Source organism: Nannobrachium achirus, assembly GCF_963921795.1.
Source record: "Nannobrachium achirus genome assembly, chromosome: 23".
Taxonomy (NCBI): domain Eukaryota; kingdom Metazoa; phylum Chordata; class Actinopteri; order Myctophiformes; family Myctophidae; genus Nannobrachium; species Nannobrachium achirus.
In genome coordinates, this window is record NC_137830.1 from 23,155,184 (window position 1) to 23,182,321 (window position 27,138).

Below are 27,138 nucleotides of genomic sequence, written 5' to 3' on the forward strand. Positions count from 1 at the left end.
AGCTATTAAATATATCATCTATATCAATTCAATAATCTCAACTCAATAATCGATAGATCAATAGCCTGAAAGGGAATATAAATTGTATTTCCATAACACAGTATAAGAACTGAACTAGGCCTAGCCAATTGGGTCGCACATGTCACTCATTGCCTGATATTACTAGTAAGACGCCTCAGGGTGACATGCGACCTCGAGGTCGCGCCAATTCTTGACTATCTGGCCATTGATGTATATCGGACCAGTTGAGATTGCCAGAACATGCCCATATATGGGCATTACCAAATATGGGCATTCCCAGATATGCCCTTAATATTGATGACATCGGGACAGGGATCTCCATATATGGGCATAGAACGGACAAGGACGTAATTCATTTGCAAGTGTGATCTGGGAATGCCCATATATGGGCAATGGGCATGTCAGAACATGCCCATTCCCAGATATGCCCTTAATATTGATGACACTGGGACAGGGATCTCCATATATGGGCATAAAACAGACAAGGATGTAGCCTAATTCATTAATTTTGCAAGTGTGATCTGGGAATGCCCATATATGGGCATGTTCTGACATCACATTGTCGACTATAAATGGGCATAAAATATATGGGCATAAAAGAGACATGAAGCCAGAGTGTGATGTCAGAGCAGCAAACCCATTCTGTTAAGAGTCGTTCTCCATCACAGTGACATCAGAGCATGATGTCAGAGTGATGTCACAGCGACAAGGGAACCAATAGACTGTAAAAATGTGTACTGACTGACAAAAGGAAGGACTGACACAGACAATCGTTGACAAGCTGCGACATTTCTCATGGATACAAAATTGTGTTCTGATTGATTATTGAAGACTTTATTAGAAGTTTGTGTAGGACTTCTCATAGCAAGCGTGGGCTAAAGTAAAAGCCTATCTAAAATAACAGTGGCAGCTGACCTTTATGTATCCTACATAAACGCCAGCCTGGCGTTTATGTAGGCCTATAATATGTAGATAGGGTATTAAAATTATAATTGCGTTGTGCGCTAGCCTTAATTTATATGTTCTCATCATAGCAAATTGATCGATTGAAGAGTTTATTAGCAGTTTGCAATAGAAAAAAGTACAGTTTCATGACAGCACAAATCACTTGTACTGGTACAAGGTCAACCAAAAGGAGATCCTAGTAAGCTTTACGGCTTCTTTACACTGAAGACTGCTCCCGACCTCCGCTCCAGCCAATCACAAGACGCGCCTTCTAATTTATTCAACCCCGTCTCCAACGGATTCCATTATCGCGTGCGGGGCAGCCGCAGATCGATCGAGTGTGGCGCTTTCTGTCGTACCATGGTGTCGCGCGTCTAAAAAAATAGCAGACCTGCAAGCTCTCACGGTTCAGTTCACCACATTGCCAATAATGAAATGTTTTTAGATTTTTTGAAGAAATCTATTTCCATTATTTTATTTTTGAAGCAATGACTGAGTAATATTGTTGGTTGGTTAGCTGTGGTGATTTTGCCAACTCTGAGTCAATGACAGGTTTTCGAAAAGTAGCGCCATTTGTCAGGCCCTGTTGGCAGTTGGTAAGATTTCACTTCATCTTTGTATTTGTGGTAGTTGTGATGAGACTTTAATACTGATCAAAGACTTATCTGTGAAAATACATCAGGGCATTAGGACCACCACAGTTCACAAAAAATAATGTTTGTCAGTGACGCAGACTGACCACAGTTGGTGGGTCTGGAGTAATTACTTGGTACCACTTGGTCATGGTGTTTGTTAAAAGCCCTGATCAAAGTTCACAACACAATAAAAACCACCACCAGAGCGATGCAGAGCATTTGTTTTATATTATTCTCACAATTGAGCCGTGTCATTTTTCAAAACGTAATTTCCCTCAAATTCCATGTACTCTAGGACATTCTATACACAAACTATGTCCCATTTCCATCAGCCTCATCTGTTACACATTCAACTAAAATAACATTAAATCACAATAAAACATAAATAGACCTGTCCAACTTACCTCAAGGAAATGGTTAAAGTGAGCTTCATATCTATAAACATAATAGTATGGAGACACGATAAATACTATTGCATGCATCAACTAAAAGGAAAGTGTTTTTATGTTCTGAATGAGGCTCTGGGAGCTACAGTACATGGCAATGATGTTATGTACAAGAGTTGACATGATTAATTTAAGATGAATGATAAAAGGGCATTAGATCCTCATGAGATGTCATTTGTGTGCTTTCTGTAGTCATCAGAAAAAATAACCTCATACAGTATAATTGAAACCTTTGCCAGGTCCAAGACAACAACGCAAGTATACTGCGGCTGTTGTGCACTATAACACAAGACAGTTTTAGTATTGCAGTACAGTTTTTCCTATTGCAAATTATAGAGGACAAGACATAATTGTCTTGATTGCAGCAACTCATGTCCCCTTGTCAGCAAGGGGCAATTTTGGTGGAAGACAAATATCATCCATCTTTTTCATTCCAATAGTTTGTCTCTCCTTCAACCCCCTATCCCACCACCTCCTGCCCCTCTTCCGTCTTGTCTTTGGCTGCATTCGGAAGAGTCGCCACCTCCTCTCGCTCCTCCTCCTGCTGCTGCTCCTGTGTTTTGTCGGGGATGTCCTCTGGGATGTCCGTAAGGGGCAGAGGGGGGTCATCTTCTGGGGAGGCAGAAGGTGCCGGGTCCCTGGGTTCACTGCTAGCAGCAGTGTCGATACCATCATTCTCTGGAGTCGGCTGCAGCTCTTCCTTCACCTCCTCCGTGGGAGTCTGCTCATCTGGTTTCATGTCCTCTGCAGCAGGCGGCGCCACTGTCCCTCCTTCCTCCTCCTCCGCAGCCTCCATCTCTCCTCCCTCCTCAACTGCCTCCGTCTCTTCTTCCTCCTCAGCTCCCTCCATCCTTTCTTCTCTGACAGTAGAGACTGCCTTCTCCTCCGCGCTCCCCTTCCCTTCCTCCATTCTCTCCTCTGTCTCTTCCTCCTCCTCGAGAGCTGGACCAATGTCATCCAGTGGAGACGGGTCCTCCTCCTCCTCCTCCATGGGTGGGATTCCATCTCCGTCTCCAGGGGCGGGGCTGACGGTCAGGATGAGTGTCATGCCATCCTCCGGCATCTCCTCGTCTTCGATCTCGTCCTCCAGCGGTGGGATCATTCTCTCCTCCCTGCCCCCGGGGAAGATCTTGTCCGGGTAGACGAGCTTCAGTTGCTCCTCGAAGTAGTCCTCCAGGTACAAGCCGGCGCTGCCCACTTCGGACGTCGCCTAGGGGCGCACACAACACAATTAACACAACTTTCAAGCGTTGGCTTAATGAGCATATTCCACTAAATGTTATTATATATACATACAGCATCACTAAACAGAAATAACAGTGTGTGTGTTATCAAATGTTGGGGGTTGTTGTATGGACATTTCATACTGACCTTGTAGTATTTAGCACAATTGAGGAATATGAGCCTGACGTCTGCCACAAACTCCTCAGGGTTTACATAGTGTGTCTCTGAATTGGACTTCACATCCAGTTTGCCTTTCACTATGGACAGATCCATGGGTGTCTTAATCAGCTCCTTGTACCGCTTCGTCTCCTACAGATGTTCAAACACATGATGACTCATTTCAAATTCACAATCTAACACAATGAATACTCTCATCTTCACTGAAAGTCTTTTATTTTATTAATGTGTATCTATAATCGTTTTTGCTGTCTTCACGTCATAGCTGTAATATGCAATGAAAAGTGCAGCACATGCTCTTGGCCAGTGGTTGCTTACCGATGGTTGCTGGAAGTCAGTGCTGAAGTCGTTGCAGTACAGACGCAGCAGCAGCCTCTCGCACTTCTGAAGTTCAAAACAAAATGGTAAAAACAAATATGTTTATTTACCGTTGTATCCCTGCAGAGCATTGATCATGTTGACTCATTGTTAGTTATTAATACATAGAACCTTTTTATACCATACTTATAATTATTATATTTTTAGACTTTCTTTTACTCTCATCTGCCGAATATATTTGTCTGATCTCTTATGAAGTCAAATTCCTCGCATGTGGTTGTGGTGAACATACCTGACCATTAAACAGATTCTGATTAAACAGTAGGAATCTGTATTATGAATGTGCTCAAGTTCCACAGACGGGGAAATCCCTCTAAGTCAAACGCCGATAAGGCAAACGCTGATAAGGCAAATGCAACTGTACTGCCCGGGTCTCCTACCGTAGTGATCTTCTGCCGTCTCGTCAAGGAAACAGAGTAGCCTCCTTATTTTTAGCAATACAATGGTTATATGTCAGAGTTATTGTCCACGACATTGCAAGCGGCGCGAAGGCCAGCGGACCTGGGCCGCGGAGCGCCGCGCGAGTTACGTAGCCGTGGTGAATGCAATCGTTATATTTATGCCCAGGCCGTAAGGCCTGGGCAAGCGCACGATAAACGCATGAATGGAATGAAACGCGATGCAGGTGAGCTCACATTTCCCCATAACAAAAGGAGGTTTAAAAAAAAAAGGAGTTTGGCTTATCAGCGTTTGCCTTATCGGCGTTTGGCTTATCAGGACGTGCCCCCACAGACTACCCCCCCACCACCACACACACAAGGAAGACAGCTTTAGACAACACAGGCCAGAATACAACAGATTAAAATAAAATAAAATGGCAGTGAGTGACTGTACCCTTCTATCAATGGGTGGGAATCCCACTTCTCCGTCGGTCTCCTGGTTCTCGCCAGTGTTGTACACCATCTCAGGAGACTTCAGGTCGCGGCAGAACGCGCAGAACCACTCGCCACTGGGAGAGAAACACCAAGACCAGATGCCAGATTTATTACACGTGAGCTGAGGCGTTCTTCCAGACCACCAAGACAAAATGTCTCTACCGCCTTGGGTATCATCTTTACTCCCTAATCTTGTATATTTGTATGGCATTGGGTCATAATGTAACATGCCAAATAATTATGGTCAAATGATTATAGGTCAAATTTTTACACTTGGCTTATCATTGGCATATCCAAAGAGAACATGCAAAGGAGTAAAAGGGGAAATACTTTTTGCAAATGGCTTGCTCAGATTTGCACACAGTGGAGAGCTGTTTGGTGTCTTACTCAGGCCCCTCTCCTAACTCAGCTATGGCCGCTGTAAAGGGAGATGTTAAGAGAAACTAATGGCAATATCTGTTTTTGGCCACATTAAACAAGCCATTGCATGTCCTCTACAGTATGCATACCGCATGCAGAGGTTGAAACAGCCACTCCCCCTATGGCTACAACATTGTCAGTGTGTAATAGAGCGTATTATTCAATATTATTAAGCTGCACTGAACAGACAGTGATGAAAGCTGATTAAACAGTAAGTTTGACCAATTTGTTTCACTTTGTCAATTCTAAACCTGCACTTTTATACTGATATAAAGGAAAGGCAACACTGAGTTATGCTTTCTGTCTATCAACCGGTTTAAACAACGTTTTGCTCACCTGGGGGACTCGCAGAGCGCAGGGATGTGACAGTTCAGGTGGAAGACTTTTGGACACTTGTCACAGCAGAGCAGTTCACCTCCGTTCTGACACACGGCACACCAGTCTTCGTTGGGGTCTTCCTCTGCCGCGGAGCTCTTTTCCGGCTGCGGTTGGGTCAGGGGTTGGGGTTGGGGTTGTGGCTCCGATTCGGCCTGGGCCTGAGGCTGCTGTTCCTGCCTGCCGTTAGGTTCTGCTCCTGGGGCCGGCTCTGGTGGAGACTGGGAGTTGGACTGGACCCCAGTGCTGCTGTCTGGGAGGCTCGCTCCTACACTGGACTGCACCTGTGGATATATTCAAATCTATTGAATAAATTGAAGATTGACTTTTGCACTGGGGGCCATACAAAGTGTGTCTGTCTATCTAATAAAAGGAATTATGTTAGAGTGGTTCCCATGACATCAACATACAATCCCTTTTATGCCCATACATGGAGATCCCTCCATGTTTTGGCCATCTAGCCAGTGATGTATAACGATGACATCAGGGGCCTTCATATATGGGCATAAAAGGGAATCTGGGGAATACCCATATATGGACTTTTACAGGTTTGACATTACCTGTGATGTCACAGTGATGTGTCAGGAAAGACCTTCAGACAGACTTACGCGGACAAGATGTGCCGGTTTACACACACACACACACACACACACACACACACACACACACACACACACACACACACACACACACACACACACACACACACACACACACACACACACACACACACACACACACACACACACACACACACACACACACACACAGAGTTGGGTTATTACAACTAAAAGACAAATATCCAAACCTGGTTAGCTGTGTGACCTTCATCTCTGATTGCCCAGTTTGACTGGGTGACCAGCTCTAGGAAGAAGACTGGTGGTTGTTTCAAAGTTCTTCCATTTGAGAATGATGAAGGAGTAAGAGCACAGTGCTCTTGGGCACTTTCAAAGCTACAGAAACCTAGTATCCTTTCCCAGATATTTGCCTCAACACAATCCTGTCTCGCAGGTCTAACCCTAACCCTGGTAAATAAATACATATACATGTATACAAATACATGTCTTAACAGAGAATCTACCTCAACCTGAAGAAATATGACAAGCTGAGCACATTTGCAGGTTGAGTGAGCGACCATCAGTCTAAACAAAACACAAGTAGTGTCACATGACTTAATCAAAACAGTGTATCTTCCTTATACATTTAGGTAGGGAAAGTGATTTTTGGTTAAAACAAAAAAGGGGTTTGTTCAAAGTTAAAGCATAGTAGCATTACTAGCATAGTAGTAGTAGTAGAATAGAAAACAAAGTCAGGTTGGTGGCCAATTTTCTGCCATTCAGGAGAGTACCCATTTATAAATATTAATAGGTGTTCCAGTGTCTGCTCCATTTCTTTGTCTCATCACTTCTAATTGCCCTTGTTTAATCTGCTTCCCATATGAGTTCTCTCCTGATTGGATCACATTGGTATCCTAACCTGAAAATGCATTTTGTGTTTACTAAAGAGCTTGAGAGACAGGGTAAAACTCCAGTTCCTGAACAAACACACTGTAGCAATGAGTACTTAACGAATATAGAGCCATTTAGCCTATCACTTACCCTACCTTACTTTAAAAGTCTTCGAAGTGCCACATTCTAGTATGTGGCCTACCACACATAGTTCTATCAGTAGAGAGTTGAGTTTGGGTTTATTCCTATCCTCATTAGCTATATATATATATATCTCAGGTAATCTTCCTGGGGTACACACATGCACAAACATAACAGTGTGGAGGTGTGTGTGCGTGTGTGTATGTGTGTGTGTGTGTGTGTGTGTGTGTGTGTGTGTGTGTGTGTGTGTGTGTGTGTGTGTGAGATAACTAGCAGTCACTAGTCATACAGCACTGGGCTGCATGCAGCCCAAACATTACAACCAAAAAAAAAGGCATCTTGTCTTGGCATCATTAGTTTATTAAAAAAAAAAAAAAAAAGGTTTCATCAGAATACCAATTTTAACATTCCTTTGCTTCAAGGTAAAGTGCAGGGTAAAAAGAGAAGATTCTATAAGAAACAACAAAATGACATTTGGAATCTGACAACATTCAAGAACAAGGCAATCGGAAAATTCAAACTAGAACAGTGTAGGCTACTGATCTATCCCAAAACAAATATATACATACATACATTATAGCTTATGTTCAAGCAGCCTTGGCCTATTGACAGTTAAACAGCCTCAACTGGGGAAAGGGAAAATGCAATCCTTAGTAATCCAGTATAGTCACTACACTGTAGTATACCTTATTGATTTTTACGAGGGATTTTTGATTGCATCAAGCTTACAGCCTTCAGTTCAAGTAGCCCAGGTCTACGACTGACAGTTAAAAATAGCCTTTTTATAACTGGCAAAAGTTCCATAGAGGCTCCTTTCATTTACTGTAACAAAGCTTCAGTTCACGGATGTGAGCAGCTGCTGATTTGAATTCAGAGGTCTCTAAATGTCTCCTTCAGGTGGCTTCTGAGCATGGCTTTGATCCTTTTTCGCACCGTGATGACACAGGCCATTTTTGTCACTTTGGATGAACGTTGGGAAGCTCTCGGATAAAACTTCAAAGGCGGTTTGTGATCTTAATCCTCGGTAGTCCCAAAGAGCTCTCATCATTGGAATGAACGTGACATTTTGCATTTGTGCTACCAATCGTTGCAGAGTCATCATCATCAAAGGGTCATTATCCGCAATGCACAACATGGCTGGTGAAGCATATTCATGATGATCTGTGTGGAAATGGTGAGAGACAATTAGTAAGACTTAGACTATAATCAAGACTACAGTATAACAGCTACTGTATTTTTATTTTTATTTGTCCATTTAAATATTTTAGTAATTTCAAGCCTAAAATAGTTTTGCCGTATGCAATAGGCCCATTATCTTTTGAAATCTCATTATTAAATGTCTCATGTAACTAATTTCATATCATATCATACCATTTAGCATGACGGCTCAATTGAATTGAGATGATTTAAAAAATTGATAGGCCTACCAACAACAAGAAATAGCCTGCAGGAAAGCTATAGCCAAAATAAAAGACTCACCGGAATTCTGTGGGTATCCTGTTGGGTTTGGATGACATCAAAAAATTAGGAAGATCTATACTAGGTCATCCTTTGGGAAGCAAGTTTTTGGTCTTTAGTTGTCTAGTCACTTCCCTGTGTCATCTCCACATCCCTGTAGACACAGTTGTTGCATTCATCTTGGAACCTTTGTTACTCTGGGCCATCACATAGCTGTGAGAGTGCAGCGACACTGAAACGTTTTACAATGTCTTTCTTGAATACAAGATTGAGCTTGTTCATGACAGGGAGGACGCCATAACGAAGAAGGTGTGAGTAAAGGCAATGAATACTGTATAAAAGCTTAGAAGCTTGTTTATTGTTCTTATCAATTGCCCTTGCGTGCCTCGTCGCTGACCTCTTTGATGAGTAACGGCCAGCTGGATTGGAAGCTCTCAGTTCTCACTTCAGTGATGTAAGGAAAGCCAGCAGACGGCACGTAGCTGTTGCAGGCTCCGTACAGGTATATCCTCACACCGAGGGAGGCCAGGCCTACATTTGGCGGAGGCGACCCATTCGTGTGGTAGAGTGATGGTAGAATAAATAGACCTCCATTAACAGCCTGCTTATAGTCATTTATTGTCCATGGCCTTTGCTGTATGGGTTGCTGCCAATGCAGCACAATGTGCGACCCGGAGCACTTGGATAGAATAGGGACTTCCCTTGTGGCTTGCCTGGTAGAGTGCGTGCCATGAAGGGAATGGGTCTTTCCCACAGCTGGCCTGGGTTTGGGTCCGACCTTGGGCCCTTTGCTGTGTGTTGTCCATTCTCTCTCTCCTGCCTTTCCTGTCTCTCTACTGTCACTGTCGGATAAAGCAGAAAATGCCAAAAACAAATAATCTTTAAAGAAAATTGATTGTCCTTTTTGAGTAAAGCTCCCACTCCTGTGTGTTTCCCCGTCTTAACTCTGGCCCCATCTGACCCCAGACCGAAGAGTTTAGCCCTCTCTCATGCAGCACACCCACCACCTTGTCATACAGTATTATACATTGAGCATCCCCAGCTTCAGAATAATTCCCAAGAAAACACGTCTCAGCTTTCTTCCCACTTTCCACTTTCAGAAATGTAATCAGTTTTCGATCCACTTTTAGATTGACTTTCTCCACAACAAGTATGAAGTCACTCCTGTCTTTTTGTTTCATCCATCTTTAAGAGTTATACATTCCAATGATTTCTCCATGTCAAACGAGCCGTGGCCCGTGGTGATATGCCTTTTGGTGTTAAGACGTCAGGAGCATTGACAACTTCCAGCAGCTCTGTATTTATGCCATGTTCATTGCTGGAAGTGCCAGCAGTGTGACAAGGTGCCGTGGTACTGAGCATCTATTAAGCACTGTGGGTTCACCTCTGGCTTTTTTATCTGGTCGCAGAGGCGTGATAGTGGAAGATAGCGGCAAGTCCCGGAAAGGCTGTGATCGGCCACTAGTCACTTTGAGTGACAGTTGGGGCAAGCGCTCACCCCCAAACATGATTTACTATTCTGTACCTATCGGGATGTAACTCGAACGGCGCCGAGTAGACTCAAGCGACCTTCACAACGTTCGGCACAGCAACTCGCACGATTGGTGGTGCCTCTCGTGACTCAAGGTCGCTTGAGACTGTGCGCCTCAGGTTGTTGGAAAAGTAATGGCAGTGTCCTCGTTTTCTCAGTCTTGCATTCAGCCAACGAGAACGCAGGCAACCCTTAGGAGAATTGTGCTACTATGAAATATCACACGTCGCAGAGTCTTTAAAGAGTGCCTTGGGTTTTCCTCTTTTCATTATTTCTAATAGGGTGAGAATCTGAATTTGGACTAAGAGAAGATGGTTTAGCCTTCATAGCTGGCAAGTGGTGAGCATGCCATTCCGACCAGTGAGAGCCCAACTGATTTGTGAGTTTGATTCCGATACTCATTTTGCAGAGTCCTATAGACCACCGATTACGTTCAAACTGACAGTTTGTATATTGCTAAATCAATTGCCTTGAAATCAATTATAAAAATTTGGATTTGACTAGTTTCTATTTGATAACATTTAACTTATAAGCAAACAAATACAAATAATAAATAACTTTTTGATACAGGTTTTAAGCTCACAAATTGCAGAGAAGGACGCTTAGAATAAACTTTGTTTGCATTTGTTTGAGTGGCTTTGAGAGCTGTTATACTGTAGTCAATAAGGAGGCTATTTTTGGATTATCAGTTAGTAATCAACAACGCAAGATATTTCACCAATTGGAATCGTTACATCATGACATGGCAAGTACACACCGGAAACCTCTACCAAAGTGTCCTTGTACGGCCTCTTACTCACTCACACACACAAGAACACACACACAGCCTCTGATTGCCTTACGTGCTCCCACAACGAAAACACACTGACAATCACACATCGTTCAGTGTTGTGGACCTAAACCAATGGTTCTCCAAGTGGGTTCCAGGTGATCCCCAGCTAAATTAGTGATAGTTAGGAACCAGGGGACCCTTACAGGTCTGCTACTTTTGCCAGTGTACAAATGGAAACAAATGGACCCATACATGTACATTTGGTTCCATTTGTACCCTGTCAAGAGTTATGGGGGTTTGTAGCCTAATGCATACTAAACTGGGGGAGAAGCACTGGCTGATAGAACCCAAAGTCATTTGCTTACAAAATGAACTTCATCTTCGTCCTCCGGTTCGTCCTTGATGACGATGATGGGGCCGGGGGAAGACCTTCGTCGTCTCTTGGCTGGGGTGGAGACTGGCGGCTCAGTGGGGCGCTGCTTCCAAGATGGCGTCGTCCTTCAAACACACACAGAAAAAGAGGAACACAGGTTAGGACAGGGGTCTTCAACGTTTTTTTTGACTACTCTACCCATCTCTTGTGCCAACACTGCTGTCTTTTTTCACCGAGAGAGAAACACTGTTGATGGCTCTGACAGCAATGACAACTAGAATTTTTTAACCCATTAAGACCTGAGGCAGATTCTACAAATGCCTTCTAAATCCTTATGATTTTCTAAAAACGTATGTTGCTATAGGGTATATATAGACAAAATCTAAAATGACGCAGATGCTTTCCCAGTTTCACTCACAGAGCTATTTAACTTTTGGTCGACTAACATCGAGTTTCAAAGAGGTTTTCAGTAGCCAAAGCACTGTTGCCATCTTAAAAAAGAAGAATGTACTCAATGGACATGGTGTGCAGAAGAATCATGGAGCAGACTTACCCTGTACTTCTGTCTGAGGAGGAAGGCTTGGCCATCGGTGAATCCTGTCTTCCGTGCACTTCAATAACAAATGGACGGAACAAAATACATTATTGAAAAATAAATTACTTGATCTCAGGTCAACACGTTGATGTCAGTGACAACAATAACTGATTAACTTCCAGTTAATAATAAGTAATTTTCATCAAATGATGCAGTTGTGTGATTATGTATAAGTGATTTTATTGCTGTTGATGCACTGACACTTAATCTTGTTTATTATTGTGATGTTTATTTGCTTATTGTAAATCGCTTTGGATTAAAAGCGTCTGCTAAATGCCTAAACTGTAAACTGTAAACTGTAAGTGCACTCTTGTTTGGTCAAGTGTACCGGTCTTGTCTGTGGCCGCTGAGGCGACGTTCTGGGTGAAGCTTCTAGGGATGGAGATGGTGATGGACGGGATGGTACTGCTACCACTGGTCTCAGTCCTCTTCAGGAAGGAGGGATCCATTAGACCCCGCTGGGACAAAACAAACAAATACAACCCAACAATACATTTTTGGTTCTGCCAACTGCTGCGGCACACACAAGGATTTGTACTGTAGCCCCAAAAAGGTGAAGAAAGAAAAAACTAAAATTAAGATATATTTCTAAATTAAGTGACCCCTTATTTTTACACAGTGCTACTTCTTAAAGCCAGGACCCAAACAACAGTTCAACCTAGGGATGTGACAATATATCAGAAAACAATACATATCGGCCAACATTTTAAGCATCAGTATCGGCCCACTTGTATCTTTATGCCCAATGCTTGGACAGACTGTCTATGTGATCTGGAAGTGCTTCCAGGTCACCTATAGAGAAAGAATTTATTTTTGGAAGCAATACCATGTCCTCAAATATTGCAACCCCCTAAACTAATACTACAACTTGATCATCTCAATATAGGCATGTCCGAAAAGCGTTATAAATAAATAAAAAAACCAAAAACATCCATAGTTGGCACATATGATACAACAAGTTAGGCACAACAAGGTCAAATGTTCCACCATCGCGTTCTTCTACCAACCTGCTGTAGTGGGTTTTGTGTGGACGGTCCGGAGTTGAGGGGGTGGGCGTAACGTGAGGTGCCCTGCATGGCGTCCATGGGTTTGGGAGGGAAGTTGGAGCTGTGAATCAGCTCTCTCAGGGACTGGACGGAAGAAATCATCCATGTTAAGCCATGTTACACTTTCTGAGATATAACCTGGTGTTATTTAACCAATTTCCTTCTTTGTACATTCATTGACTTGACCTGGTCCTTGATTAGCTAACATCTGTGGCAAGCAATAGGAATGTCTGCTTTCATTATCCCAATAAATACACTGATGGAAATGCTTCTCCCATTGACTAAACAATAAACACAGTGTCCTTGTGATCCTTTGGGGGGGCAGTTCTCCATTCCAAAACATCCCCATTCCGAAACCAGGTTAGCATTCACCAGCGTCGGCAGGTTAGCATTTCACCAGGTTAGCATTCACCACTGCAGTAGGCGTGGGGCGGTATCGACATTTTGTTACCGCGATTACCGTCTTCCCATTTACCGCCGGTATTGCGGTAATTACCGCACCCCCGTATCTATTAATTAAGGTTCGGCGATAAGCCAAAATATTGCAATCATCTTCCCAAAAGTCGCCTCTCCACAGCCTGACTGCCCGAGTTATACTTCTCCGTACAGCACAGCGGGTCTGGCTTTGAAAGGAGCAGATCTACAAGCTCACAACACATCGCATCCGCGACGCGTTCTGAGCTTTTAGATTTGTGCGGGTTACCATAGTAACGTATAGGCTAGCTAATTGGGCTTTTCAGACACAAACAGCTGTGTGTGAACAAACCAGAAGAGGACGGGTAGTCAGATCGTGTACAGTGATTCTGTAAACTCACGTCACGTCTCAACTCTCAAATCGCAGTGATTGAGTGCTGCTATATACAGGTTTTAGTTACAAGACTTGACAGAAAAGGTTAAAAAAACGCCGACGCGCCGTCGGACGGGGCACAACGCGCGACGCGGTGGAAAAAGTAAAATAGTTTCATTTTCGGTTTTAGTCCAAGCGGCCCGCGCTCCGCCAGTAATCCGTATGAATAAAAAAAAGAAACTGCCACAACACAAAGTATGTATTAACATCCTTGTGTTGTGTGGATTACAGAGAAAGATTACGCTGCTCTGTACTCCTCTACGAGGCTGCTGCCTGCCCAGGCTTTGCAGGTCTGTGTCTCCGAGTGACGCATGTGGCTTCCAAACATGTGGTACACGGCCCAGAGCAGAGCGGCATGGAGCGCATGCGGTCCTCGCTTCTCCCCCGTTTTAAAACTCGCTTGTTTTCCAATAAAAGCACACTGACACTGCGGTAGACCTCGGTATACCGCGGTGCGGCGGTTACCGTCCCCAACCCTACACTGCAGCGTTGGCAGGTTAGCATTTCACCAGGTTAGAATTCACCAGTGTTAGTTTTACTGAGGGTTAGGGTTAAGATTAGGTTTAGGTGGTCGGAATAGCGATGTTTGGGAGTGCCGATGTGTAACGTTAATTTGGACAGGCGTCTTAACATGATGTATCTCTCTGAAGAGCAAAGATAACAGACTGGTTTCTCAAAGCATCTGTGCCAATGAAATACTATGTGATAAAATGAGGAACACAGTTATTCGTGTTTGAGCACAGTAACACATATCTGTATCTGATCATCTCATCTGTATGAGATTAGAGAGATGCAACCCCAGAGGAATCTGCTTCATTCCTCACCCTGGCCTCATTGCTAAATGAGATCTCCTCTCAGACTAAAAATAGGTATTCTGAAGAAGAGAAAAAGTACTAGGGATTGTTAAAGACTATCTGAAATATCAAGACATATTTCCTAGCCAATTTACAGCGATAGGAGCGGTAGGGCAGGGCTGTTCTGTCCCCTCGGATCAAGAGATTTAAACTCCTGTACGCTGCGTTATTTTATTGGTTAGTAGTAACTGCAGATGTATCACACATTACGTTTTAGTTTGACAGGTATTAACATGGAACTTTTGAAATCTAAATACCAAAATGTTAAATGAACACATTTCTTGACATCTATTGTTAACTACAATAACTCCATGACCACAGATATGCGCTAAAAGTATGAAAAACTATTTCATTAACATTCAGAACACTAAACACTGTCTATGCCACCCTGTTGCCCATAACCAGCCACCCCCCAAGGCCCCAGCACTTACTTGAGCGGGGGGGAATCCTGAGTTGTGGAGCATAGACGAGGTGGGGCTGCGCGGGTTGGGATGAGAACCTCCGTACCTACGCCCCTGCTGCTGGACTAGGGTAGGTGGACCCTGGGAGGGGGAGCCCGTCCCCTGGATGGGCCTTGTAGGTGGTGGGGGGCCGGGCGGGCCGGGGGGGCCGGGGGCTCCGGGTGGCCTGACGTTTTGGTACCAGGACCAGTGGTTTGGGGGTGGAGGCTGCCGGTTGGGGTGCTGCGCCAGCTTCTCCACCTGCAAGGAGAGGGGTGAGGGGGGGGTAAGGGGAACCGTCCAGGGCTGGGTTGAAAACATTTTCAACGCAAAATTAGGAAGCTTTTTTTTGTTTCGCTTAAAACAAGTAAAATGCATTGAACTACAGAAAACAGAAAAACTATTATTTTTGCTCCATGATGAAATGTGTTCAAAATACATTTGTCTTTTGTCTTTGTCTAAAATTACAAACATACTACAAAATTACTATTAAGCCAAAGTAACAATTGATTAATCCATTACATTTTAGAACAAGGCTGATGCACACCTCAAAGGTTGCGTATGGAAAAAAGTACATATATTCAGAAGGAGATCTCTGATAATGATATGAAAGAAGACGGCCTGCAAACTGTCAGGAACTTGCAACAAATGCTGCTCTTCGATGTTTCGGTCGTTTGACCTTCATCAGATCTCCTTCTGAATTAATCCATTACAAAAAAACAGTTCAACCATGTTCTTGTCTTGTTTCTCACACTGCTGTGACTCAAACACACAGTTATCCCCCATAAAATGACTGAACCCTTACCTGCATCTGGAGCTGGGCCAGGGTGCTCTGGCGCTGCTGTGCAGAGGCGGCGGACAGAGCCCCAGTAGGGGCCTCGGCTCTGGTACCAGGCCCAGCTTGTTGGCCAGCCTGAGGGTTGGTGAGGGGCGGCCGGCCCGGGGCCCTCTCTACCAGCAGAGAACCTGTGAAACACACATTCTGAGCTTGTAGATCGGCTATTTTCACCGTGTGACACCATTGTACGACAAAGTATAAAACAGGCCTAAAATTATTATATTACTACTACTATGGCTGTGGTGTGATGTTTGGCCACAGGGTGGCACTCTGGTGCAGCAGTTAACACCTATAATCAATGAAGTGCTTCTGGCATGACCACTTTTTGAAGGTCAACCTTGAAGTTACCTCTACCATTGGTTTCCACTGCAATTTACAATGGACTGCTTGCATTGGGTTGGGGATCAACTGAGAAAATAAGCACTGTAGCTACCAAAGGCTTATATTTTTAAAAAGCACAAAAGGACATTATGCTTGTCAACCCAATAACCAGTCCTTATTGTCTGACAAGTGAACCCATAGCTAACTCACGGAATTCAGGACTACAGATTGCACATTCCGTTTAACTGACAAACAGCCCTATCATTGGAAATTAAATGGACTGTGTCAGAACTTAACCTGCTACACAAATCTCTCTGAAGTCGTCCTGTGTTGACGTTTGACACAGATTTAAAAAGGTACCCATTTCATCATATACTGTAGGTTTGAAGCTTGGGCTTCACTGGCCTCACAATTAAGATTTGCTTATGATTCACCTGTTAAGGATTTGATAGTAGCTTTGCTATTTTCTACAGATGTGTCGGAATCCGTATTACACCATAATGAGAGTTGGTTTTTAATGCCAGGAAACATGAATACTATACCAATGTCAACACTCAAAGTCTAGGTGCTTTCAATGTTTTCATTATAAGGAAAATGAAATAAAACCACCATAGGATATATTATTAAAATAAACTAGATTAAAGTTCAGCTTAGTCATTAGCTTTTTCTAAATGATATTGTCAAACTCTTTTGTGGTCATGTAAACCTGGACAACACTCAGTCCCACTAGACACATTGTCGCAGTATCTCAAACAGAAGACGGCAGCAAATATAGTAATGCTCTAATCCCGGGGTTTTCAAAGTGGTTGACGGGGAACATTGGGGTGTCGCGACGGCAGTCAAGGGGTGCCGTGAGATGATTTGATAATATTTTAAATTATTTGGACATTTAAAAATATATTCAGTATAGTTATTTTCAGTCAGTTCTAACCAAAATGGCTATTATCTCGTTTTCATCGCAACATAATCGCTAAAATATGCTATAAATATAAGGTGCTGGGAGTGATAATTAGGAATATAATAATGTAGGGGTGCCTAGGATGAAAAAAATATTTATAGGGGTGCCCCGAGCCAAAAAGGTTTGGGAACCCCTGCTTTAATCATTCTATTAAGTAATTGTTATCCAACAAGTAGTAGTCTTACCCAGGTCTACGTTAGTGGCCCAGAATCCAGAACGACACTGGAAGCGAACCGAGCTCTGTGGTACAATGGAGGGGTTACAGTTGGCTCTCATCAGGTAGTGGATCTGGAAAAGGATCTGGGGAGGAGGAGGAGTGGGGTGTCACCAACTCATTTCAGAAAGCCCTCTATGTACTTCACTTAAACACTATATACAGTACCACTGTTTCCCAAACACTAGGTCAGGACCCATTTGTGTGTCACGGACCAGACTCGGCCGATACGACAATAAGCCTCTCCGACAATAAGCGTCTCCGACCCTACTTACGGTACTTACTAAATGCAGACCGTTTAGTTGAGAAGAAAGTGATGAATACAGTGAGGAAGGAAGAAAAACAGAAAGATGGCAAACATACAGTAATGGATTTGTGAATTAGAAATCACATAACTAACACCAACGGACCTACAAAAGATCTCCCCTGAAGGATCATCGGTCAAAAAAGATCTATTTGATGAATTCCTCAATTTGTATGAATTCTTGTCAATCTATCAAGCAATCCATCATTATGATCAATATGTCTCTCTAGTAGACATTATGCGTTTCCCATAGGATGAAGATGAAATATGATCCCGTTTAAATCAATGAGTGTTGTAACTCTCTTGCAATGGGTCTGAAGGGAGCCCTCGCTGCGGAACGCATACAGGGGAAACTCCGATATCTTAGTGTCTGTACCAGTCTCTTGCAGTAGAGGAGAGCTGTGCCACTGTGACTGGCCGTGGCCCACTTTGTGAAGCTGATGACATGGTCTAGATGTCTGGTCAGAGAGCTCACGTCTTCTTGCTGCTTTTTCAAACCCGTCTCGTGGTCCTTGGTCAGAGCCTGAGAAATCACAGGTATTAATTTGTGAAACTATATTTGGAATTGGCAACTACTACATTGAGGAGAAAATGGGGATACGCAAAATAAATAACAGATTGTGGATGAGCTAAGATATGCATACCTCAAGCTGGTTAACCAGGATCTTTCCCTTCCTGTTGATCTCCATGATCAAGTTACAAATGGACTTCTTGATTTCATTGGTGACCGTCTTGCGATTTTCTTCAACTTGCTGGAGCCTTTCATTGGAAAAAAAGATCTATCTTAATGCTGTCAAGCATAAAGCCTTTTTTCGTTCTTTGCATGAATTAAAAAATGTTTGGGGTAAAAGCAAATTAAACTAGAAGCAGTGCTCTTCCGAGCACAGGTCTCCACCAGGCCACACAAATCGGCCTGTTATAGCGCCACCATGAGGCTGATTTAAAAAATGTGGGGCAGAGGTTCTGAATTAGCATCCAGGGAGTGTGTGTGCTCAGTTTGGCAGCGATCGGGCCAACGGCGCCGGAGATTAGCTGGTAACAACCAGGCCACACAAATCGGCCTGTTATAGCGCCACCATGTGGCCGATTTGAAAAATGTGGGGCAGAGGTTCTAGATTGGCATCCAGGGAGTGTGTGTGCTCAGTTTGGCAGCGATCGGGCCAACGGTGACTGAGATTAGGTGGTCACAAACTGCGAGGACGCACGGACGCACGGACGGACGCACGGACGGACGGAGGGGAAAACATACTCTCCCTCAGCCTTCGGCTGGTGGAGACAATGAATCTCTTTACCATAACAAATGTAAACATAAATCCCCAGTTTTCGAGTAGGAACTCTGATATGGGTCGCGGATCAAGATTTATTTTAAAGTGGGTGTGTTACGAAAAAACAAGGAAAATCTTTGGCAAATTCTGTCTGAAATTGTTGTTGATGCCACGGCGCGCCCGTACTGTACCATAGTTATAATGTACTGTACCTACAATGTACATTCTCTTCCCATCACCCGCAGGGTCGCACTTGCAGCACACAGAAAGCAACTTCCTTTGCTCGCACAGGGCTACTGGGCTAGCACTAAAGCTAGGGATGCCCCGATCACGTTTTTTTTGCTCCCGATTCGATCCCGATCAAATATTATTGCTTCCGATTCGATCCCGATCTTTCCCGATCCGATCTTTTGGCAAGGCATTAAGAAAAAAAAATTCTATTCATTCTATCACTTAGTGCAGCACTGAATCAACAAATTAAAAACAAAGCTTATGAGTAGTGTACCACAAAATAACCATGCAAACTAAATCAAATTAAGAGCAGAATAGTGCAATAAGAACATAATTCTATTACGTTTTTTTACAAAACAAAAACAAAACAAAATATTACATTTAAATATCCTGTGTTGAACAAACTAAAATATGTCTAAAACCTCAGTAAACTTCTTCATAATCACATATAGGCCTATAACTGTCTCCAGCCACACGTCACACACAAACTATATAAAAACTGGTTAAACATTGGCCATTTTTAAAGTTGAAACAAAATAAGTTAAGAACCAATTAACCGGGCTGCTTGAAGAGTATGCATCTGTAGCAGCTAGTTGACAGTGCAGAGAGACATAATTGCCTTTCTTTGATCCATTAACAAGGGGCCTGTTACTACTTATCGGCATCAGCTGCCAGCAGGACACAGAGTCTGACACAATCACCTCCCCTCTGCAGGGCTCTGTGTCTGTCTCATTTCTCCAAAAGCCCTTTAATGATTGAAAATGATTAAGGATGACTGTGATTATGGTAAGCTTACGTTTCATAACGCATTCACCTTACCTGTAACTTTCACTACTCCCAGAAAATATTTTTTTGGAAAAAAAATAATAATAATAAAATTCGATATATTTTTTCCGATCTCCGATCTTATAAAAATGACCATATCGGCGGCCGATCCAATCACGTGATCGGGATCGGGCAACACTAACTAAAGCTAAAGCTAAAGACACGAAAATGTATATAAATCTGTGAATATAAAAATTATATTTCCACACAAATTGGTTGTTACATTCCCATTGTACATGAGACTATGTTTGTTTATGTTTATTTGTTGAAATGGCGTATACGCTAAAATTCACCGAGAGGTGAATCGCCTCTCGCCGGGCAGCAGGGCTCTAAACACGGGGCTTGCCACCTTTTCCCACGCCGCTCCCTGTAGCGGGCGTGTCAGCGGCACTTTAAGGAGGCAGGTTAGTTCAACCAAGTAATTTATTCATTTAGTTGCCATTTTAGTCTGTTGACAGACAGTCTTTAGTATAAAACAAGCTTTCATGTTATCACACTGTAGTTGATTCGGTTACCCGGTACTGATACAGTTGGAGACGTCCTCAATGGCCTTCCTCTTCTCCTGTAGCTGCTGTGTCATTCTCTCCAAATACTGCCTGTGGTTCCTGTATGCATCGTCAAGGAACTGGTAGCTACGCAGAGAACAATCGTATAAGCGTACAGAAAAGGTATAAGCATACAGAAAAGAACAGATACATAGCATAGCTGTTAATGACACATTTAATACATAGGACTAGTCAATTATCACATCTCCAGTACACTAGGGTACATTTTCCACTGGCCCAACACCACACCACAGTGCCAGGTTTTCCACTACAAGGACGTGGGTAGAGTGGTGTGAAAATGGTACTAAACGTGGTACTAAAAAGTATCCAATCTAGAGTAGGTCTGAGCTAGGCCAAACAGGGGCAAACACTTCATAATGACTGATCACTCACTGACTTTTCATTTAGACCACCAGGATATAGTTGTAATACATGATAATAGATTCTATTGTGTTATAACCACTATTATAATCTATTACAGTGTATTATAATTATCATAGTAATACATTAATACTTTATAGTGTATTATAATCACAGTTATAATCCATTATAGTGTATTATAATTTAGGATAGTTATAATACAAATTTATAATGTATTATAATCACAGTTAAAAGGGCCAATTTGTTTCTTAACGATAGGGGTACTTTTGTGTAATTGAAAATGTAGATATTTGTATTGTATGTGGTGCGGTGTGGTGTGGTGTGGTGTGGTGCTAAAGCTGCAGTCGAAAAGGGTCTCTAGGAGTTGCCAGGCGCTACTTTTCACCTGGCGTTGAGGAGTTTCACCAGAAAGTCTAACGCACGTGGACGTTCACGATATCTCCCCCAGTTCCCCTCTGGTGACTGAACAGGCACCGTGGGGAAGCCATGTCGGCACTGCGACCTCTGTCGCAGCACAAACGACTCCTACAGGATGGTCAGGGCACATGTTCAGCAGGGACCAGAACTGGGAAGGATAGCATGTTCAGCCGCACACATTATGACCTCCTAGTGAGACTCCTCGGCTTCGCTGCCAGGTGAAAAGCAGCAGCTGGCCATGTGTCTCATAGCAGACACATGCTGAAGACCAGAGGTCTTCAGCGTTTTCAGGCCAAGGACCCCTTAGTTGAGACAGAGATGAAGCAGGGACCCCACAACCTGTTAATAGATACCATATAGTTTCATCGTTTGACAGCACAATCATCGGTGTATTTTGGATTCATGTCAATTTGTGAACGGTCAATACTTAATAAACTTGACCTTCAGCTCTTTGCCGAAAATAGCCGATCTACAAGCTCACTACGCCTCGCAGCGTGAGGCGTTGTGAGCTTGTAGATCTGCTGTTTTGGGCTAAAGTTCTCCGAATATGGACGCTAGGGTTCAAGTGGTTAACACCTTCCAAGCCCCGGCAGAACCCCCTGAACCCCGGTACTGCCGTGCAATCAGCGTTTTATTTATAAACATATTTTAAAAAACAAACACACCAAATGATAAACAACGCGCGCGGGTCGTTCAGTGCAAGCCATCAGGACGTGCACACACTACGTGTTTGGGCGGCCACTTACTTAGAAGCTGCTGCTGGCTGTATTTCTGCCGTTCATTTGCATGGAGCGAGATGGGGTAATCCGCGAGAAAAAACAGCGTTCGAAAGTACATTACGTCCTCGTCGCACGCACATCGATCTAATTCCATGTATTCCACTCATTCCGAAGCCTTGATTTCGCCTCTCGTCTGGTCGAAACTCTTGAGGGGATGGGCTAAACCAGGCTGCAGCACACACAGTGAAGGGGAACGTAATGGCCGCTCGTGGAGCCAGTGGCAGAGCCAGCCGATGACGTCATCACGTTTCTGACGTGATCTGATTGCGCAACGTCTCTTAAAGAGACAGAGCACGACCTGCGACTGTATTTTTCAAAAAATTATGATTAATTTCATAAATTACGGCAATAGACGGGAATAGACGATTGGCTGATGGGACCCAGTAGGAAGTCCGAGGGAGTGCGGCCAGGCTTAGAAGGTGTTAATATAAAAAAGGAGGGGGGAAAAAGTTTCTATCACACAAAGATTTGGAGTAAACCCTGTAGTAACTCTGAGGACCCCTAGGGGTCCCGGACCCCCTGTTGAAGACCCTTGGTCTACTCTACACACTCCCACAAAAAAAACAGTAGGGGTCAGCAGTGACAGAAGTGGAGATTGTGTCATAATCTGTAAATTGGAAGAGAATTGGGTAAAAATAACAAGATTGTGTACTTGTGGTCCTTGTGCCGGAGTAGCTGACAGTCTCTGCAGGTGAGTCTGTCACATGTCTCACAGAACAGCTTCAATGGCTCCTGCTTATGTATGTCACAGAACACGGGCTTCTGTGAGGACATGCCTAATGCCTCTGGAATATACAAAAGCAAAGACGGATGTGTTATTATGCAATTTTGTTTTATATATATATATATATATATATATATATATATATATATATATATATATTCATATTTTTTTAAATTGTGTATTAAGGAATTCTTCTATTCTGAGCAAAACCGGTCAATAAAGAAAAATGGCATCAAGATGGTCATGTTTGAACAATATTGGCCAGTCACTCATTTTGCATGTGTCTACGATTCTGAGAGATACTTTGGTTGTCAGTAAAAGTGTCAGTGAATGTGAATTGTCTTAACCACTATATATTTTGCTGCCAGGGGTCCCGCTCAGACTGTGACATATTTACACACTGCTAAGTGTCCCAATCCAAACACAGAGCATTTGATTCAAATAATAGGCTATACTGTCGGCTGTGACAGCTTGTCTATTGAAAAGCTGTTGCTTCATCTCTTAGGTTTGGTGAAAATAAGGTGGCAGACAAGATAAAAGTAGTTGGGTAAAGAAATCAGGGGTAAGACGTAGGCCTACGTACCTACAGTATGTTTTTTTTTCTAGCTTTATATTATCTTCACATTCTGAAGACAGCCGTCTATTCTGTGGAACTTTCACCCCAGGGCCCTTCTCCTAAGTAAAATTCAACTGCGAGTCAGTTGGCTAGAACTTGCCCAACCAGAGTATGTGATGGTGAAACACACTACCTGGGGACATCTCCTTCTTCTGCCGTATGGTGTGATCCCTGGTGAACTTGACCCTCTGGTGGGCCTCCACACACGTCACGCACAGGAACTCCACACACTCCACACAGTAACCTGTGGCCTCTGTGTTGTCTTCACAGCTCATGCACACCTGAAGTGGAAGGACAAAGTGTTGTGTGGGTTTGAGTGAGCCAGTCACAGATACCGGAGAAAAGTGTAAGTTAAGTGTAAGTTAAGGAGACTCAAGCCTATGTAAAGACGACAAGGACACAATGCACTGGGAGGTAAAAGGGAGCCGGAAGGTTAATGGAATGCTTTTGAATGAATGAGAACTGGGTGCACAAGCGTAAGAACAACATATTGTATTATGATTGTGACCTTTGTACATTAAAAACGAATGTGATGTCTTATGTCTTATTCTTTTTCTAGACCCAGTGTTTTACAATTTTCACAATCATTCAAAGAGGGTGTTTAACTGTTTATCCTGATAAGTTTGTTAACCCGGCTCTCATTGACATTCTATCACACTTCAGAGTTTGCCTACCCGACAGTCATTACCCGTATACCTTCTTTACATAGCCTTGAGGAGAATCAAGATACCAACCTGGCTGCTTTTCTCCACCGTGCTGCTAGGCACCTCTGCTGAGTCTTTGACAAAGAAGTTGTCCAACACGTCCATCTCCCAACATTCTTGTCTACACACCGGGCAGCGAATGGCACCTACTGCTAGAACAATTGTTTTAAAGAAATAATAAAACATGCAATTATTTAGCAAGGAAGCACTAGCTTCTTGTGAGTTGAATTTCTATTATTTTTAAATTTCCTAAGGCCTCCTACAGACATCAGAAGCATAAGGCTCTAGCGTGCCCTTGGGGAGGTGGGGGGGGGGGGGGGTGCCGTCCAATTAATTCCCTATGGAAGTGACATGTTTTGAAGAGGCAAGCTTGCTTCTAGCTTTAAGGCAAAGCTTGAGGCAAGCTTGCTTCTTCAAAACGTGACTTGTCTGTCTGTCGGAGGCCTAACAGAGGATTTTGGATATTTTATTTTCTAAGTTTCATCTCCTGACAGGAGAATACGCAGCACAATGTGTTAGACTTCAACATGTGCAAGTCAGTTTGTGTACAGTACACAGAAGGAATCTTCAAATCACTCTTTGTTTACACCAGTGGCAGTGGTTCTCAAAGTGGGGTCTGGGGGAGGCAATTCCAGGTGGTCCCCAGCTAAATCATAGATAGGAACCAAATGGACACTTAGGGGTCTGTATAACTCAGTAACAGGTCCATTTGGTTCCATTTGTACACTCAAGAGTTAAATTAACATTGATTTTACAATATAAATTGGGGTCTAAGAGATAAGAGAAATAAGAAATGCCATTAAATGGGGGCGGGTAGTTTAATGCATGTCAAACTGGGGGGTGGGGGTCCTTGAAATTAAAACGGTTGAGAATCACTGCTAGAGAAGTACAAAACCTTCTCTTATGTGTGGGGTCCCTGACTCCCTGGCATATCTTTTCAAATGGGGTCTGTGGGCTAAAAAGGGTACATTTTGGGGGTCCTTGACATGAACAAGTTTGAGAACCAGTGCTTTAGAAATGATGATAAAAACAAAGAATCATTTGTCCCGAATACACATTTTGGTGACTCTCTAAATAAGACATGATGACGTGATTTGGTTCCATCATGATGATCTCAGAGTTGAATTAACACAGAGACATTGTTACAGTTATGGTGCAGTCAGCGGTTGTTCTCACGTGGCTTGTTGCTGTCGGGAGGAGGCTGCGGGTCTCCGCGCCGGGGGTCCGCGCTCCTGAAGGGAGGCGGCAGGCACTTCTTGCAGAAGGAGTGGAGGCACGGCAGCAGCTTGGGCTCTCGGTTGTGGAAGCTCAGCTTGCAGCTGGGACAGGTATCCATGAGCCCGAAGGACGCGCCGCCTCCAGCCTGCAGCTGCTTCAGCCTCTCCTCCTCCGCGGGGAGACTCTCCGCCTCGTTCTCCACGATGATAACGATGTCATCGTCAAGATTCTGAGAGTTATCGTCCATTTTGACCGATGTAGGAGGTCCCCCTTCTTCGCAATCGATTAACACTAGTCAATCAATCAATATTATCCTCCCGATTGGGAACAATGCAATGGCTATAGCCTCGCCTGAAATCTGTTTTCTGGCTCCAGCAAGCCAGATGCGCACATCAAATGTTATTGTGATTCATTACAACACTCGAGGCACCGTTATTTCCTTAATTAGGTTATCTGAACTCATTAACTGCGATAGTTGTTGAGTAAAACGTTCTTCCCGTTTTACGAGCTATACGCTAGCTAGCTAGCCAACTTTAGCTCACACATGTGTCCGATGAAAAATAAACCACTTCGAAGGCATTCTTACACAAACAGACGAAGTACATGGCACGCACACATTCATATACGAGTAAATTATTATAAATATTCGATAGCGTAAAGTTCGTAGAGGCGTTACAAAAGGAAAACATTTGTGCATTCTTTCTAACAACACTACAACTACCCACACGCCATTGCGGTTCTTAAAAGGTAGCTAGTCTGGCTACGGCGGCTGTCTGAGTCCAAACTACTACATGGAGTTGCTCGTAAGCATGCTCGTAAGTCCAAAAAGCAAACGACAGACACACTCACACGCCGCCTGGTGGTGATTTGGTGGCAAACTTTTGATTTAATAGGCAAGTGGTTCTCAAACTTTTAAATGTGAAGGTCTCCCCTTAACTTTGATTGATTGATTGAAGTTTGCATTGGAAAAAGTACAGTTTCATGATAGTACAAATCACTGGTTCAAGGTCAACTAAAATGAAATCCTAGTAAGCTTTCCGGCTTATTTACACAGGAACCACTTTATGTATCTTATATTGAAAGATAAACGGATAGAACACAGTACTTTGCATAGGGTATTGTCAGTAACAAAAGGGGGAAAAAAATAAAGAAGCAGTCATAAACAATTTAAATAACAATGGGAAAATAAATAATAGTACAGTGTACAAGAGTTTACTATGAAAGTTACAGACTTGTAAGGGTCAATTTAGACCCCCATAAAGGAACCTAGAGTCCCTGAAATCCACTTTGAGAACCATGATTGTAATAGGCTATATATTGATGAAAATTAAGCAGAATGCAGATTGTGTAGGCTTGTTAGTGTTGAGTATTCAGTTCTGAGAACAACACACTGTATCAAATAGCTAGTAGTCACTCGTCGTGCAAGACAAAATAAGTAATAGTAAAGAGAACTCTGGACTATTAATCAGTGGATATCTTAAAAAGTCCTGGAATAAATTCCTTACCAAAACATTTCTTCACCAATATGTTTGTAAAGGTGTCTAGTAGTAGTAACACATCTCACAAAGACTGAAATTCAGTTTCCCTAGGAAAATCTTTGACAGCTGGTAATTATGGGTCTTATTCACTCACTATACACTATACTATAGGGGAAAAAATCACTCCCAAACAATATGCTTTAAGTGGGATGTGAGGGATCTAACTAGGTGTTTTTAATTATTCTGAATCCATTGCAAGCATTTGTTTTGAACAAAAAAACATTCATTGGGCTACAAACAGCTCATAAAATGATGGTTT

At 43.1% G+C, this 27,138-nt stretch overlaps 1 protein-coding gene across 2 annotated transcripts; it reads right to left on the reverse strand.

Moving 5' to 3' along the window:
• Window positions 1–1,850: 1,850 nt before the first annotated feature.
• Window positions 1,851–26,020, reverse strand: trim24 (tripartite motif containing 24). Of its 2 annotated transcripts, none has more exons than XM_080754157.1 (19): window positions 25,300–26,020; window positions 24,154–24,272; window positions 23,553–23,700; window positions 22,732–22,864; window positions 20,473–20,589; window positions 18,281–18,395; window positions 18,013–18,159; window positions 17,304–17,418; window positions 15,807–15,967; window positions 14,993–15,262; window positions 12,822–12,944; window positions 12,143–12,272; window positions 11,773–11,830; window positions 11,212–11,344; window positions 5,458–5,780; window positions 4,661–4,775; window positions 3,767–3,832; window positions 3,419–3,580; window positions 1,851–3,257 (listed from the first exon to the last, which is right to left on the reverse strand). In XM_080754157.1, exons 1-19 carry the CDS (start codon window positions 25,586–25,588, stop codon window positions 2,508–2,510), a joined length of 3,474 nt encoding a protein of 1,157 aa, XP_080610283.1. In that variant the 5' UTR covers window positions 25,589–26,020; the 3' UTR covers window positions 1,851–2,507. The 2 variants fall into 2 exon arrangements, with proteins under 2 accessions (XP_080610283.1, XP_080610282.1); XM_080754156.1 differs by having other exon boundaries at window positions 14,993–15,307.
• Window positions 26,021–27,138: the final 1,118 nt, after the last annotated feature.